Raw genomic sequence first — 13,876 nt, 5'->3', positions numbered from 1 at the left:
TATCATTTTCATCTGGACTCTGTGACAGCTTGCAAATAATTGTATCAGTGACTTTGTAAGGATCTACAAAATGTGGTCAGCTGTGAACCCTCCGTGTTTTATCAAGCTGTATGCATTTTTATCAATGTATTTCATTGCAGATTTTGCTTTCTTGGAGCTTTATTAAATAATGTCTCAATTTGTCACCTGTAAAAAAAAAAAAAAAAAAAAAAAAAAAAAAAAAAAAAAAAAGCATGTAAATGGAGCATATTTATTCTGACTCCATGACTTTATGTGCAGGCTGTACTTAGGTCACCCACTCTTGTCCCATGGAGCAGGCATTTCCATTCCCAAATTAATGATGAAATCACTAAGACATAGGAAGCAGGAGACACACCTGCTCAGGTGATGATGAGAACATAATCAAAATAGGAAGTAGAAAAGGGGTCCTTTTTTCAGACCTGTCACCTCTCAGCACCTCTACTTCCCGATCTGTAGTTAGCATAACTGTGAGAAACGGCATGGTACCTGGTATGCAGAAACTAACAGGAGGCAACCCTAAAGGAGAAAAATATTGACTCCTCACTCATAGTTTCTCATCTACCACTGCCTGCTTTTTGTCCTCTCTACAGATGACCACTCCCGAGTAAGGCTGTTGGTGCTGGACGGAGACCCTCACTCAGACTACATCAATGCCAACTACATTGACGTGAGTATCTTGATGGAGCTAGGCAGCTATGAGCTAGAGTGGACTGTCCAGGCTCAAGATCTAACTTATAGGCTGTCTTTAACTTGCCCACTAGAAGGTCGTCAAAACATGTCCAAAGGGGTGTGTTTATCCCATATATTAATTTGTATGTGTCTGTCTGCGAAGTCATTCGTTTGAAGGTACAACCACAGATGCAACAAAATGTTCGAAGTTCTCATCATGTGCTAGATATTACTAGGCCCATAAAGCTAAAATTGTCAAGGTCTCTACCCTCAAAAATACCAGGAGGGATAAGCTAGGCACATCTGTGGTAAACTAGGGTAAACTAGAATGTGATGATTGGTATAGGTTCAGATAAAATACTGTCAGGATTCTGAGTTGGGACATTATCACGTCTTCCATCAGGAATGCAGACAATGATGTGAGCCAAAGCTTCGACTGTAAATAAACCTCAAAATCTCAAAGTGAGGGGTGATGGTCCTTTGGTTAGAGAACTGCTCTTGCCAAAAGGAAGGCACCTGGAAAGAAAGAACCACCATCTCTCTCTGAGGGTGATGCACACTAAACACTGGCAACACTGGAAAATGAGGTTGGCATGCGACCCTTGCTTAGGAGGTTGAACTCTGAAAGCAAGAGAAGCTGCTTTTCAAGGAAATGCTTGAAGGTGTTGGAACATGGGGGATCCCATTCATTACTGAGCTTTATAATTTATCTGCTACTGGAGAAAAGATAGATCAGAGAGAGGAGAGCCTGGAACTAGCAACCAAGAAAGAGAGAGGCTGTCCCCATATTCCAGACACTACTGAGAAAGAGACTCAGATCAAATAGGAGCTGAGAAGTGTGTGCACAGAAGTGAAGGAGTCTACAAAAGAACAATGGCCGCTCTCACCAGGTAGACATCCCGGCATTAGTGATCCAAGCTGACATCTCTAGGTCTCAGCTCAGAGCCCAGAGACCTTGAAGAATGACTAAAGAGATTCCCACTGATCCCCCAGTCTCTAAAATATATTTATAGACCAGCTAGGAAGGATAGTCACATGTCTTATGAATAGCCTCAGCCAGATGGTTTATTACTTCAACAAGTATTTCATCAGCCTTGAACCTGACACTACCCCACTTATACAGAGTGAACGCTTAGCCAGCAGATGCCAATCCAGTCTAGATTGGCTCACTTCCTTCCTCTTCTCCTCTAATTTGATTATGGCTTGGTAGATGTGACTGACCTAAGGGTGACCAACCACATAGATAGAGTCAAGCATGCCTGAGTTGCTGAAGCTTTCTGGCCTTCATTATGTGAATGGAAACACCCAGCAAAATCACATTCCTAAAGGTATTGTCAGTCCAGTGTGAGTCATCTGTCTGCTCATCCCCTTGACATTCTCTACTCTCTTTTGCTTTGCAGATAGTAGTGATTGTGCACTTGTGAGCAGGGGCATAGTGTTTAGGGAAGGAGGACCGCTTTCTCAGCAAGAGGGACTGATAAGACACCCAGGGATGACTAGAAGAGAGAAGCCAGGAAGCCTCTGTTCTATTCCTTCATGACCACATTCCAACTACACCTCCAGCTTCCATCAGTTTGAGTTCCAGCTCCTTCCAGGCAGCCTCAGATCCTGGACTCTTTTGATTACTGTCTTCCATTGCTCCTCTAGGGGTTTCTGGGACTGCTTTTCTTAAGGTTCACCCATGGTTCCTCTCTGCCATCATACTCCCCTAGAACTGGTAAAACCAATTCTCTATGTTGTATTTCCTCTGTCCGAAATGCCCACAACACTTTTCTCTTCCCTACTGGGTCCTGCCTAACAAAGGACCTACTGTGTGATTAAGATCTTGGGCTAGAGCTTCAGCAGAGATAAAAAGAATAGTCTCTGTCTCTGTCACCCTTCAGATGAATCTACACGGAGGAATTCAGTTGTGAGCAGCTTGTCTCCAGCAAGAATGTGTTGCTCCAAGCATTTCCTGACCATGCTATTAGCTTTCTTCTCTAATAATCATTTCACAAATATCAAGCCGAACCTTCACTATGTGCTAGAAATACTGATAAGGATTCCAGATAAGGATTCTGTTTTGTAAGAGGGGTCAGATGAGTAAAGAGACTTTCCCAGAACAGACCTGTCTGACTGAAGCCTCAAGAGGGAGTCTGATGAAAAGTTTCTTGAAGGAGATGACTTCTCAGTCCTGCCTCAGAAAGTGACAGAGAACCAGCTCTGCAAGAAAGCATTACAATAACCCAAGATTTAGTGATTGCTTCTCATATACCAGTATGTTACCCTAAGTAGTAATTCAACTACTGGATAACTGTCAGTATCTATTGCCAGATGAAGAAGCTGGGTCTCTCATGGTTGGGTAACATATCCAGAATCATGGCCAATGGTGGTAAGAAAGGAGAAGCTACAGTTTAAATCAGGAGTGCCAGATTTTCTTCTAGTAATAATATCAGTGACAATGGTGGTAGCCTATTAATTCCTGGCCCAGTGATATGAGCTTTAAGTGAGCCAACTTACTAAGACTTCTTAGTAATACTTCACAGTGGTTCTTATCATTCACACTTAGCAGATGGGGAAACAGACGTAAAGAAATTGAAAAAAAAGTTTGTCCAATGTCATATAGCTGGACACAACCTGGGTATGAACCATAGCTGAGTGTCCCAACCCAGTGCTCAATCTTCTGGTTCTACATCTACCCCTGACATCATTCCAAAGCCTGCATTGAGTGGACACTCAGTTAGCACATGTTGATACAGGTTAGACTGGCTCCTTTCTTTTTTTCCCCACCTTGACTGTGGTCGGATCGTATTACAATTCTAAGGCTATAGCACATGTCTCATGTACCCCAGTTGCCATATCTATCTAGCATTTAATGTCTAAATGGAAACTCCATAAACCTACTTTTTCTTGATACTTTCTCATCTACAGTACAGTGAATTCCTGACCACATGTAGAACAGAGACATTTTCATGTCATATAGGCAACAAATGAAATTGCTTTAAATGCAAGTAATTCTACAATACCAGTCCTAATCAGGTCTGCAATTTCTGTCCTGTTATATCATTATGAAGTATTTTTTCAGCCTTTAAAGACAGGAAACCAGGGATTGAAGTTTAGAGCACTGCCCTAGGTCACACAGCTAGACTTTAATTCTCTGCACAGCAAGAACACAGCACAGCCCCCTCCCTCTCTTTATAAGAAATAGACTGTACAGACTGGCCAAATGTCTCTACCACATGCTGTCCTAATAGGCAGTGTCAGGCCCTGAGCTATGTCTCAGTGGTTAGCATCAAGGACTAATGAGACTATAGTCATGAATCCCATCCTTGTTGGGCCTGTTGAATACAGGCCTTTCTGATGATAGCTTTTTGACTATGAGTAAAGTATTTATTCACTCTGATAGCTGCATGATGCAATAAAAAAATGCCAGCCTGCAAGTATGTGGTAACTACTATAAAGTACTTTACCAGGTTTCCAAGAGAAAATAAGCTGGCACACATGTATCAATCAGGGAACATTTAATAAGAGCCTGAATAGTATGAAAGCAGATTAACCAACTGGACTGTGTGGGGCATCTTGAGGCTAGAGATGGCAGAGATCTCAGGAGTTCTGTAGCTAGATAAGAGAGTGGCTATAAATGGGATAGATCTGTAAGGATACTGTAAGGATCAGGCTGTCTTGTTCTTGCCAAGGAGAAATCAACCCTTGCTGACACAGCAAAGAAGAAACCAAAAGGGTGTATGCCCCAGCCTCCCACTGGCCTCTAAGCTTTTGCTTACTCTCCTGGTTAGAAAATACCCCATAGAACCCAGAAGATATGGGAACCTACATTGCAATTAATATGGTCATTTGACTAAACTGCTTTGGCTCCCAGCAGGTTACATGTGTACACCTGCTCAGCAGCTATCTGGATTTGCAAATGAAACACACACACACACACACACACACACACACACACACACACGCCAGTTAATTGTTGATATGTCGTGACTAGCTTAAAGGCTGGGCCCACTTAAACCTTCCTCTGCTACCCCAGGCTCACTTACTCGAATTCTTACATTATTGATTGGCTTTCTCTCCTGCAGATTTTATGTCCCATTCTTCTCCCCCTCCAATCTCACCCTGAGTCATGGTGATTCTCTCCTTCCTTTCTCCCAGTTCCTAGCCCTCAAAAGGTCCCACCTCAGTCCATCAGCCCAGCCATTAACTATTGGTTCTTTATTGATTTATCAAAAGCCAACTGGAGACAAGGACCTTCAGCATTTGGAAACATTGATTCCTGATATTGGGGCCAGATTAATTCAAAGCATTGGAAACAATCTCCAACATGGTCACCTCCTGTGGCACAGAGCAGAGTATGGAAAGGAGAACAAGGGAAGTGTGGGGACAAAAAGGTATAGAACACAAGTGCCCTCTTATGATGTTACCAATATGGGGCAGGAAAAGGAAAATCTCATTAACTGTGAGCCTACATGAAATCCCAGTAGAATTATATTCCTGTGATCTCCTGGGGATGCCTGATAACCAACAGAGGTGAGGTGGGGAGCAGGAGGGTATGAACTATCTAGTCTTTGTTACTTTACCCTGGTCTTAACACCAGCCCAAAGACAAGAGCTGGCTGTTTGAGCGAGAGTCCCTTTTCCACAATTGAATCTTGACAATTTATTAAAATGACTCTTTTTGGATAATGAGCTGGATGAGGCCAACCCTGACCAAGCCTCTGGAGGCTGTGCTATGCTGGCTGCTGTCTAAAACCAGCCCACTGGCTTGTTTGTTTGCATACCGGAAAATGTATTGGCCACTTGATTCTGTTATAAATTACCAGCCTGGAAATAAATATCATAGCTGGGTCCACAGTAAGTAACAGATGCCGGAGGAGTGCAGAGTGAGATAAATGTGTTTTGGATGCAAACCTCCTTCCGATTGTTCACAGACAGATGGAGACAGGCCCAGTGCTGGTTTGCAGGCACTCTGTGTGCTGTGTAGGTGGGACTTAAATGAACTGAAAGTTCTTTTAAGGTTAGGAAGTTTTCTGCACTCATTCTTGGCAAATCCCCAGAGGAGACCCATTTGAGCACTACATTTCCTTTTATCTCCTTGGCTGAGGAATCTCATGGTTTGAATTTTTCCCCTCTGGGGACTTTGTGGGTTTCTGGAGTCCAGAGAAAGTCATTTTGCTTAGATGCAGCATGAGGACAGGCACGTGGCACACATGCTTTCAGTGGAGTTTAGCAGGGTTGGCAGCCAGGACAAACGTTTCAGTGCTTGAGAGCATAGCCTGGAGCAAGCCAGGTTCAGCCCTGCCCTGTACTGTTGAACAACCATAAGATGGGAGGAGACAGACAAGGATGTAAATGAATAAGCCATCTGGTGATTCATGTTTTGAAGAAAAGGAAGCCAAGCAGGCTAGAGAGATGGTTCCTCTGGTTAAGTGCTTGCCATGAGATCCTTAGGTTAATCCCCAGCATTCACAGAAAAGGCCATGCATGCTTGGCAACACTGCTATAATCCCAGCACCAGGGGCAGGGGCAGGGGCGGGGGAGGGGGCGGGGACAGAGGAATAGAGATGGACGCTTCCATGGAGATTCCTGGCCAACCAAGTCAGCCATCTCCAGGTTCACTGAGAAGAGTGATTGATAAAAACCTCTGACATCAATCTCTGGCCTATGCACATTTTCACACACGTCTGCATGCACCTCCACACACTTGTACACACATACAAACACATGCATACACAAATAGGAAGCATGAAAAGCAAACTGGGAGTAGGGGAAAGACGCAGAGATCAGATGAGTGCTGTCTCAGACAGTGAATGGAAGTGAAGCCAAAGCCCAAGAATTAGAGAGAAACACTTTATTACATGGGAACAGGCAAAGTGGCCAGGTGCTAAGTCTTCTAGACAAATGTCCCTACTGCTTCTGCAGAGGGGAGGAGTCAGGTTAGGCAGACTGCTAAAGGCTCAAAGTGGGAATTCAGGCATGCCAAAAGGCCAAAACTGGAAGTTAACTAAACCATCACCACCTCGGGGAACAGCTTTCTGACTTCATGGCTGAGTCAGTTCCCATGGGTACTCTCCAGAGCCCCACATCTTCCCTCGGAAGTTCACATCCCAGTTTGTAGGTGTCTGTGAGCTGCTCCAAAGGAGGGCTCACGTCTGTCTGGTTCACTTGCGCTTCCAGCACTGTGTCTAGTAGCAAATGTTCCTGTGATGCTTGCTGGTTGAATCTGAAATGAGTATGCAAACAAACAAAAGCAAAAATAGCGAGCCTCAGCAGCTCAACCTCACAACTGATGTGTGAGTTTCTTGCCCAGAATTCTTTTTTGTTTTTTACCATTAACCTTCAAGTATATTTGAATCTTTCAAATGTTAGTCTCCTCCAAGGCCTTTGCCAATGCAAAACCAGACTTAGGCATGCATTCGACTGACCAACCTTTGCAGAAAGCTGCACCCAGCTCTGAGTGGCATGTCTCATGACTGAGGAGAAGACGAATGCAAAAACTCTTAGTTCTGCTCATATCCCTGTATTTGCTGGTCATATATGAAGTCCTGTGGAATCTCTCATGAGAAAGGAGCATCATGGTAAAGGAGTTCCCTCTGTATCACAGAAGAGGTCATGTCTGAAGTCCTGGGTAGGGAGGCTAGAACACAGGATGTGTGCATTGAGGGAATAAATACAGAGAGACAGAAATAAAATTCAAGATGAGGATGAGATGTGTGGTTGGTGTAATGTGGAGCACTAAAAAATTATTGTGCAAGCAGAGTAGAGTCAGTGCAGACTCAAAGACCCAACACCCTTGGGTGTATACTGAGAAGTCCACTATTGCTGAAAGCAGATGAGATTCAGAAATTTAAAAAAAAATGGGTTCTTGGAGGACATGGAAAGTTAATGCTATGGCCCAGGCCAGGGAGATAGGGGGACTGAAGGACTGGGAGAACAGCTGATAACATAGCTTACAGAAGAGTGTAGACATAAGAAACCTCATCATTCTAGGCTCTAGGGAGCCATTTTCTGTTTCCAAACCTACTCAAAGTGTTGAGAATCTAATTCTTCTATCCAGCCATCATAGCCCTGTCCATCTTGACTTGGAGTGACAGATATACCTTCCCATTGCTTTGTTCTTGGGAGAGAATTCAGTTACTCCTAACAAGGTAGGACTCATCTGCCCAGAGATCCTAAACATTCAATATGCATTGTTAATCATCAAAGAGGTCTCAATAAATGTTTGCCAAATGAGAATTATAATTATAAAATCAAAAACACAATGTGAAATCTTAGAATTGTATCCAATACATTTTATAGGAACTGTTGCATATTAACTTTTTAAATATTTTTAATATACTTTAAATTGTCTGATAGCCTTTTTATAACAATATCTGAGACCCAAAGAAATTAATTAAGTTAACCTAAATGACCCAGCCTTGGGACAGAGCCCAAGATTCAAATCTAGGCAACTGAGTTGCTCTACGGTACATATGACCCACACTCTGTGTCTTTCTGGTTAGTTTGTCATAGCTTGCTTATTTGCTATTTGCTCTGTGCCTGTATAGGCTCCTGGAGAATAGTTTCTATTTCTATAGAAGTCAGGTGTGTCAACTGAGTGTCCTCATTAAGTATGGGATTACTTGCTGTAATCGTGGTGCATGGTTAATCTTACTATGTTGGGCTTTTTCATTGCTGTAACTAAGTATCTGAGTAAGGCAATTTAAGTGAGGAAGTATTTATTTTGGCTTACAGCTTCAGAGGTGTCAATCAGTTTGTCTTAACAAGAGGGTGTGGCAGAATACAACAGTTCACATCACAGCCAGGAAGCAGAGAGAGTAAGTTATAGGAACAAAACAGGATAGAACAAGATGGAGTCTCCAAGATCTAGGCTTGGCCTCCTACTTACCCTTTCTCCAAATAACATGATTACATTATAAATCCATCAGAAGTCACTCCATTCCTTGGTCCAGAGCCTTCATGATCTACTGAGACAGACTTACTTGGGGGAGGGGGTTCATTGATCCTCTAAGCATTTCTCAATCCAGTCAAGTTGACAATGAAGTTTAACTATTGTATAGAGAATTTATGGTCATAATGTTGGTCTTGGGACAGTGGTGGTAGGTACTCCAGATAAAGTATGAAGAGATATTGGGAGAAACCTTCCAAATATTTACCAAATGAATGAAATAGTAAGACCTTCAAATGTACAAGGGACCCATACACTAATTTTTGAATCATCACTTGGATCCAGCGCTTCAGAGCTACCACCAAAACTCTAGGGCAATTCTGGCTTACTTCTTATGGAAGACTGAAGATACCTCAGCTTCTCTAATGAAATTTTACAATGTTTAAACTGAAGCAGCTATTCACCAAACTTTAGGGCTTACAATGTTCAGGGACAGTTAACTCTAAGTGTGAAGTATGTTTCAAGACTGTCAACAATTCATTCTATCTAAGACTGTCCCATAAAGTGCCTGCCATACGGTCACTGGGGTTGAGTTCAGACCCCTAGCATTCATGTAAAACCTGGGCGATTAATGACCACCTATAAGCCTAGCACTGGAGCAGGGGAAGAAAGTTGATAGAGGAGGCCTCAAGCTCACTGGACAGAGAACTGAATCCTGAAATCCAGGTCCAAAGACTCTGTCTCCAAAAATTAGGCTGGAGAGCTATTAAGGAAGTCACCAATTCCTTTTACCTTAATACACATGTACACATATATTCACAATTCATTCAAATATGTACACACATATACATACATACACATGACACAAGCAATAAAATTTAACTGTGTCCCTATCCACCTATCCATCTAGTCACTAAATGCTAATCATGTTTAATGGTCGATACTAAACTTAAGCTTTTCTTCAATATAACACACTAGAGACACTGTTCCTCTCTAACAAAGGAGGCCCTTCCCTCCATTTCACTCCCAAAGAAAAGACAGTGACATCTACAACCTCTTCTCTCGTGATTAGGATGTTATTAACCAGCAAGTTAGCTCCATGCCAGAGCACAGTAGGGCTTAGGGGAGCACTCTGAAATAGCCAGGGAAATCAGAAACCAGTCTTCAGATTAGTTCTTGGCTAACTGAGCTCACATGTTCACATGGTCCTCTCTGTACCCAGAACTTTTCTATCACCAGAGAGAAGCAATGTGAAAGCCTTCCTATTTCCTTTCTCTGATTGTTAACACTGTACAATCAGAGGGAGAAAAAACTGGCCTTTTATGTTTCCTACTCCAGGTGCCCTGGTAGGCCTAGCATTGGGATCTGTATATGATTATGGCTCAGAAAAGACTTGGTGGTGGTTGCTGTGCACCATAAACCTGGAACACCTTCTCCCCTATATTTTTGGGTTGCATACACATAAGGAATGCCTATGGCAAACCTGTATGGGCCCCTCATAGGTCATCACAATAACAGTCAATGTTGTCTTGATGCTCTACACACAGTCTTATAAGGTCTTTAATACTCCTCTGAAGATGCTATCTTCATTTTGCCTATGAGAATGCCAGGTATCTAGGAAGAAATGTGTATTAATGTTGTGTTGTTTTGAATGGAAACCCTTCACTGTGTTTTTTTTTCCTATTATCCAGGGGTACCACCGACCCCGGCACTACATTGCAACCCAAGGTAAGTGTCTTGGAGTGACTCTTGAGTCACTCTTGATACCCTCAAGAATATCAAGGAAGAGGGACTTAAAAATAAAATCAAAGTAAGCCTTGCTATCCACTCATTCTCTCTCTGTTTTCACAAAAGTCTTTCTACACTAGTGGCCTGGCTTCCCCTGAAGGAAGCGGGTAAGATTTTGCAGATAGAGAAGCCAGTGAGACAGGGCAACTTGGCCTCCAGAAGTTCTTGAGGAGCAAGGTCATGACAAGTCCAGCTTAGAATAGCAGCAGAAAGAGCCGTCACTATATTAGTAAGAGACAAGATACCATGCATGGGTGACCAGAAGATAAAAGCCTCAATGGATCAACCAGAGAGGTCCCCATCCATTTTGCAAATGCTTGTCTACAAAAGAGATGCAGCCAGTTGCCCTAGAACACAGTGTGGCAGTATGCTATCAGAAGGCTTAAAATTGATGATGCCTTTTAAAGCCTCCATGGGAGAAGCTCTGCAGATAATTACACGTGTGGACCTTGACATATATAAAAAGCATTCTCCACAATGTTATCGTGTCATCTGTAACAGGAAAAAGTGGGAAAATCTTAAATGCCCAATAATAAATAGGTTGGTTAAATAACATACCGTGTCTCTATGTTGTAGAAAACTCTGTAACTATGAAAAATACCATTTTTGAGGACATGAAAAAATACTTATGATAGACCTGGTACTTATTGCAGCAAATACATTTGTACACACAAAACACAGAAAAAAATACTATTCAAATTTTCTTTCAAATGCATAAATTGCTTTTGTAATTTTAAAAATGATGAAGACCCAGAATCTTAAGAGTCATTTTCTAGGAAATTGCTTTAGACTGTCAGATCCTATCTTCCACTCTTTGCTTTTCTGTCCTTTCCCTTTTTTCTTTCTCTTTTGTTTTCTATGTTTTAATCCTTCCTTTCCTGGTCAAGCTTCAGATGAATGTCTCTAGCATTTGTCAAACTCAAAACGCTGCACCCTCTTGCTTTTGGCAGCTCCACCCTCCCTACCCTAACTCCCTTGCTAGCTCTCCTTTGAGATCTTGCTGTCCCTTGAACACAATCTACACTATAGTCCAGATAAAGTGCTGAATCAAGAAAAAGTGGAACTGCTAGGTTGAACGTGATGGTGAGGATGAGGATGGAGAGAATGCTGCAGACAACGAGCATCTAAAAATGGGGTTTTTCTTATCTCTGCTGTGTTCCGGCCCCCAAAGACTCATCTCCAGCCTCTGTCGTCTCAGCTACTTGGTATTCTACTAGGGCTCCTCTACACTCGTTCTTGCCCACCTCTATAGAACCTTGATTAAACAGCCAAGAGAGTTAACCTTTGAGCAGCCGCTTTGTATCTGCAGTCTCTAACCCTGTCCCCGTTTCTGTCACCAGGTCCAATGCAAGAGACGGTGAAGGACTTTTGGAGAATGATCTGGCAGGAAAACTCTGCCAGCATCGTCATGGTCACAAACCTTGTGGAAGTGGGCAGGGTAAGCCTCCCCTTCAGTCATGTGGGCAGAGGGTGGTGGAGACGAATGCTGGGGCACCTGTTGCCTTGTGCCACCAGCTTCCAAAGCATCAGCACACCCTTACAGCAGCCTACAGGGATGGGGGATGCCATTCCTCCTACTTCACATCTGAGCAGCATCCATTCCTTCAGCTCTCCCATCCCATTTCTATCCTCTCTCCGTTGACAATGTCATCTCATAGATTTTGAGGAAATGAAAGCTATCAGATGTGTACTCTCTTCCCAACACGTTACAGACCTACAATCTTATTTGTATCATCATCCATCTTCATATCCTTCCTTTCTGTTATCAGGTCTAGCCAAGAGAAAGGGCTGTTTTGGTTGACCCCCAAAAGGCTGAATACTGGCCATTTCTTATATAATTTATTCAGATTACTCTCTTCCTCTCCCTTCTTTCCCTCATCTCCATCAATCTGCCCTCCCAACCCCTGGCATCCTGTTGTCAGTTTGACAATATGACAAACACTAAGTACCTGCCTTTGATAGGCCACCCCTGGGAAAATGCTTTCTGAGAAGTCACTGCAAGCCTTTGTTTGCCTACCCTCCTCATCTGTTAGCCCAACATTCTTTACCCATTAAAGAACCTAGTCTTGCCTAAAAGAAGAGAATGGGCTTGCACTAACAAAGACACCAGATGGACGGGGCAGGAAAGCAACCAGAAGTTCCTGAGAAGCAAGTGACATGTTCAGCTCTTAAGGGAGGTGGGAGGGACCTGTAACTAAGATGTGTCATTGAAGGGAAGGGGCCAGGAAGGGCAGATCAAACGTATTAATATCATCATGTGCAACCCACCAAGGCTCAGAGATTTTCACATATTCCCTTTTCATTTGAAAAATACGACTGTTCCTCACTGCTGAATTATTCCCTTCAGTGTATGAATATGCTCAAAAGGGCAAAAACCACAGCACATGAGTCACAAAACAGAAACAAAAATCATCAAACTGACAACAGGATGCCAGAGGTTGGGAGGGCAGATTGATGGAGATGAGGGAAAGAAGGGAGAGGAAGAGAGTAATCTGAATAAATTATATTTATTATGAAATTGTCAGAAAAAAACCACAAAAATGATAAGACTACAAAATAAGTTAAAACCTTTTGAAAGCCAAACAAAGGTGCCTGCCCTGTTCCTACTTTTCTGCTGAAACTCAAGGACTTACATGATGCTCTGTGTCTCCACTGGCTTCTCCTCCACCCACCTCAACATAGTAGGTCTCTCTCTTCCCCCAGCCATGATGTTGTCAACATGGCTCCCTCCCTATTGACAAACCTGGCCTCCACATCTCTCTCTCCATCTGTCTTCTCCTCTCAACAGCCTGTTCTTCCTCCCCTGCCTATGAACCTTCACTGTTCTTGAGGGCTCAGGCCTCTGTCTCCTTCTGTTCTATCTAGATTCAGTCCTAAGTTGTCCTTAGCAAGAGCCTGGGAAAGAGGCTACTATTTCCAGTTTTGCTTTTGTTCCTTTGATTAACTGTGGCCTGTGGGTCAGTGGGCAGGCTGCACAGTTGAAAGGTTGATGTACAAATATCTAGACTCAAAGGGCTTCCATAGTGTATACAAACTATATCACTAGTGGACAGGTAAGTTATGGTAGTCTATTAGGATAAAGTGTGCTGGTCGCAGTGGTGGGGCAGAAGAAGCTCTCCATTCTGTAATACTGTATTGAAAGAGTGTAGATATCTCATGGGTCAGGGCTAAATGAGTCAGTATACTTGAACATTCACCATCTGACCCATTGCCCAGTTTTACAGATAAGCACAGATGGAAAAGGGTGGATACTTGAACCAATCATTATAGTCCTACTCTTGACTCTTATTTTAATACTTGAAACCCTGATGATCAGACTGTCCCCCACTATTCAGACTGTCCACCACTTTTCAGACTGTCCCCCACTATTCAGACTGTCTCCCACTGTTCAGAATGTCCCCCACTGTCCAGAATGTCCCCCACTATTCAGACTGTCCCCCACTGTTCAGACTGTCTACCACTATTCAGAATGCCCCCACTGTTCAGAGTGTCCCCCACTATTCAGAATGCCCCCACTGTTCAGACT

The 13,876-nt window shown here is 43.0% G+C and overlaps 1 protein-coding gene across 12 annotated transcripts in view; it reads left to right on the top strand.

Annotated features, from left to right (window-relative positions):
* Window positions 1-13,876, top strand: part of Ptprt (protein tyrosine phosphatase receptor type T) — a 1,083,833-nt gene that overhangs the window by 1,029,126 nt on the left and 40,831 nt on the right. For all 12 annotated transcript variants that reach the window (XM_021156881.1, XM_021156878.1, XM_021156880.1 and 9 more), the window contains 3 exons: window positions 612-688; window positions 10,254-10,290; window positions 11,691-11,788. In XM_021156881.1, coding sequence (XP_021012540.1) covers window positions 612-688; window positions 10,254-10,290; window positions 11,691-11,788 — 212 coding nt within the window. The remainder of the gene's footprint in view (window positions 1-611; window positions 689-10,253; window positions 10,291-11,690; window positions 11,789-13,876) is intronic.

Source organism: Mus caroli, chromosome 2 (genome assembly GCF_900094665.2).
Source record: "Mus caroli chromosome 2, CAROLI_EIJ_v1.1, whole genome shotgun sequence".
Lineage (NCBI taxonomy): Eukaryota > Metazoa > Chordata > Mammalia > Rodentia > Muridae > Mus > Mus caroli.
The sequence above is the reverse complement of the archived record's forward strand: the minus strand, read 5'-3'. Positions and strand labels throughout refer to the sequence as shown.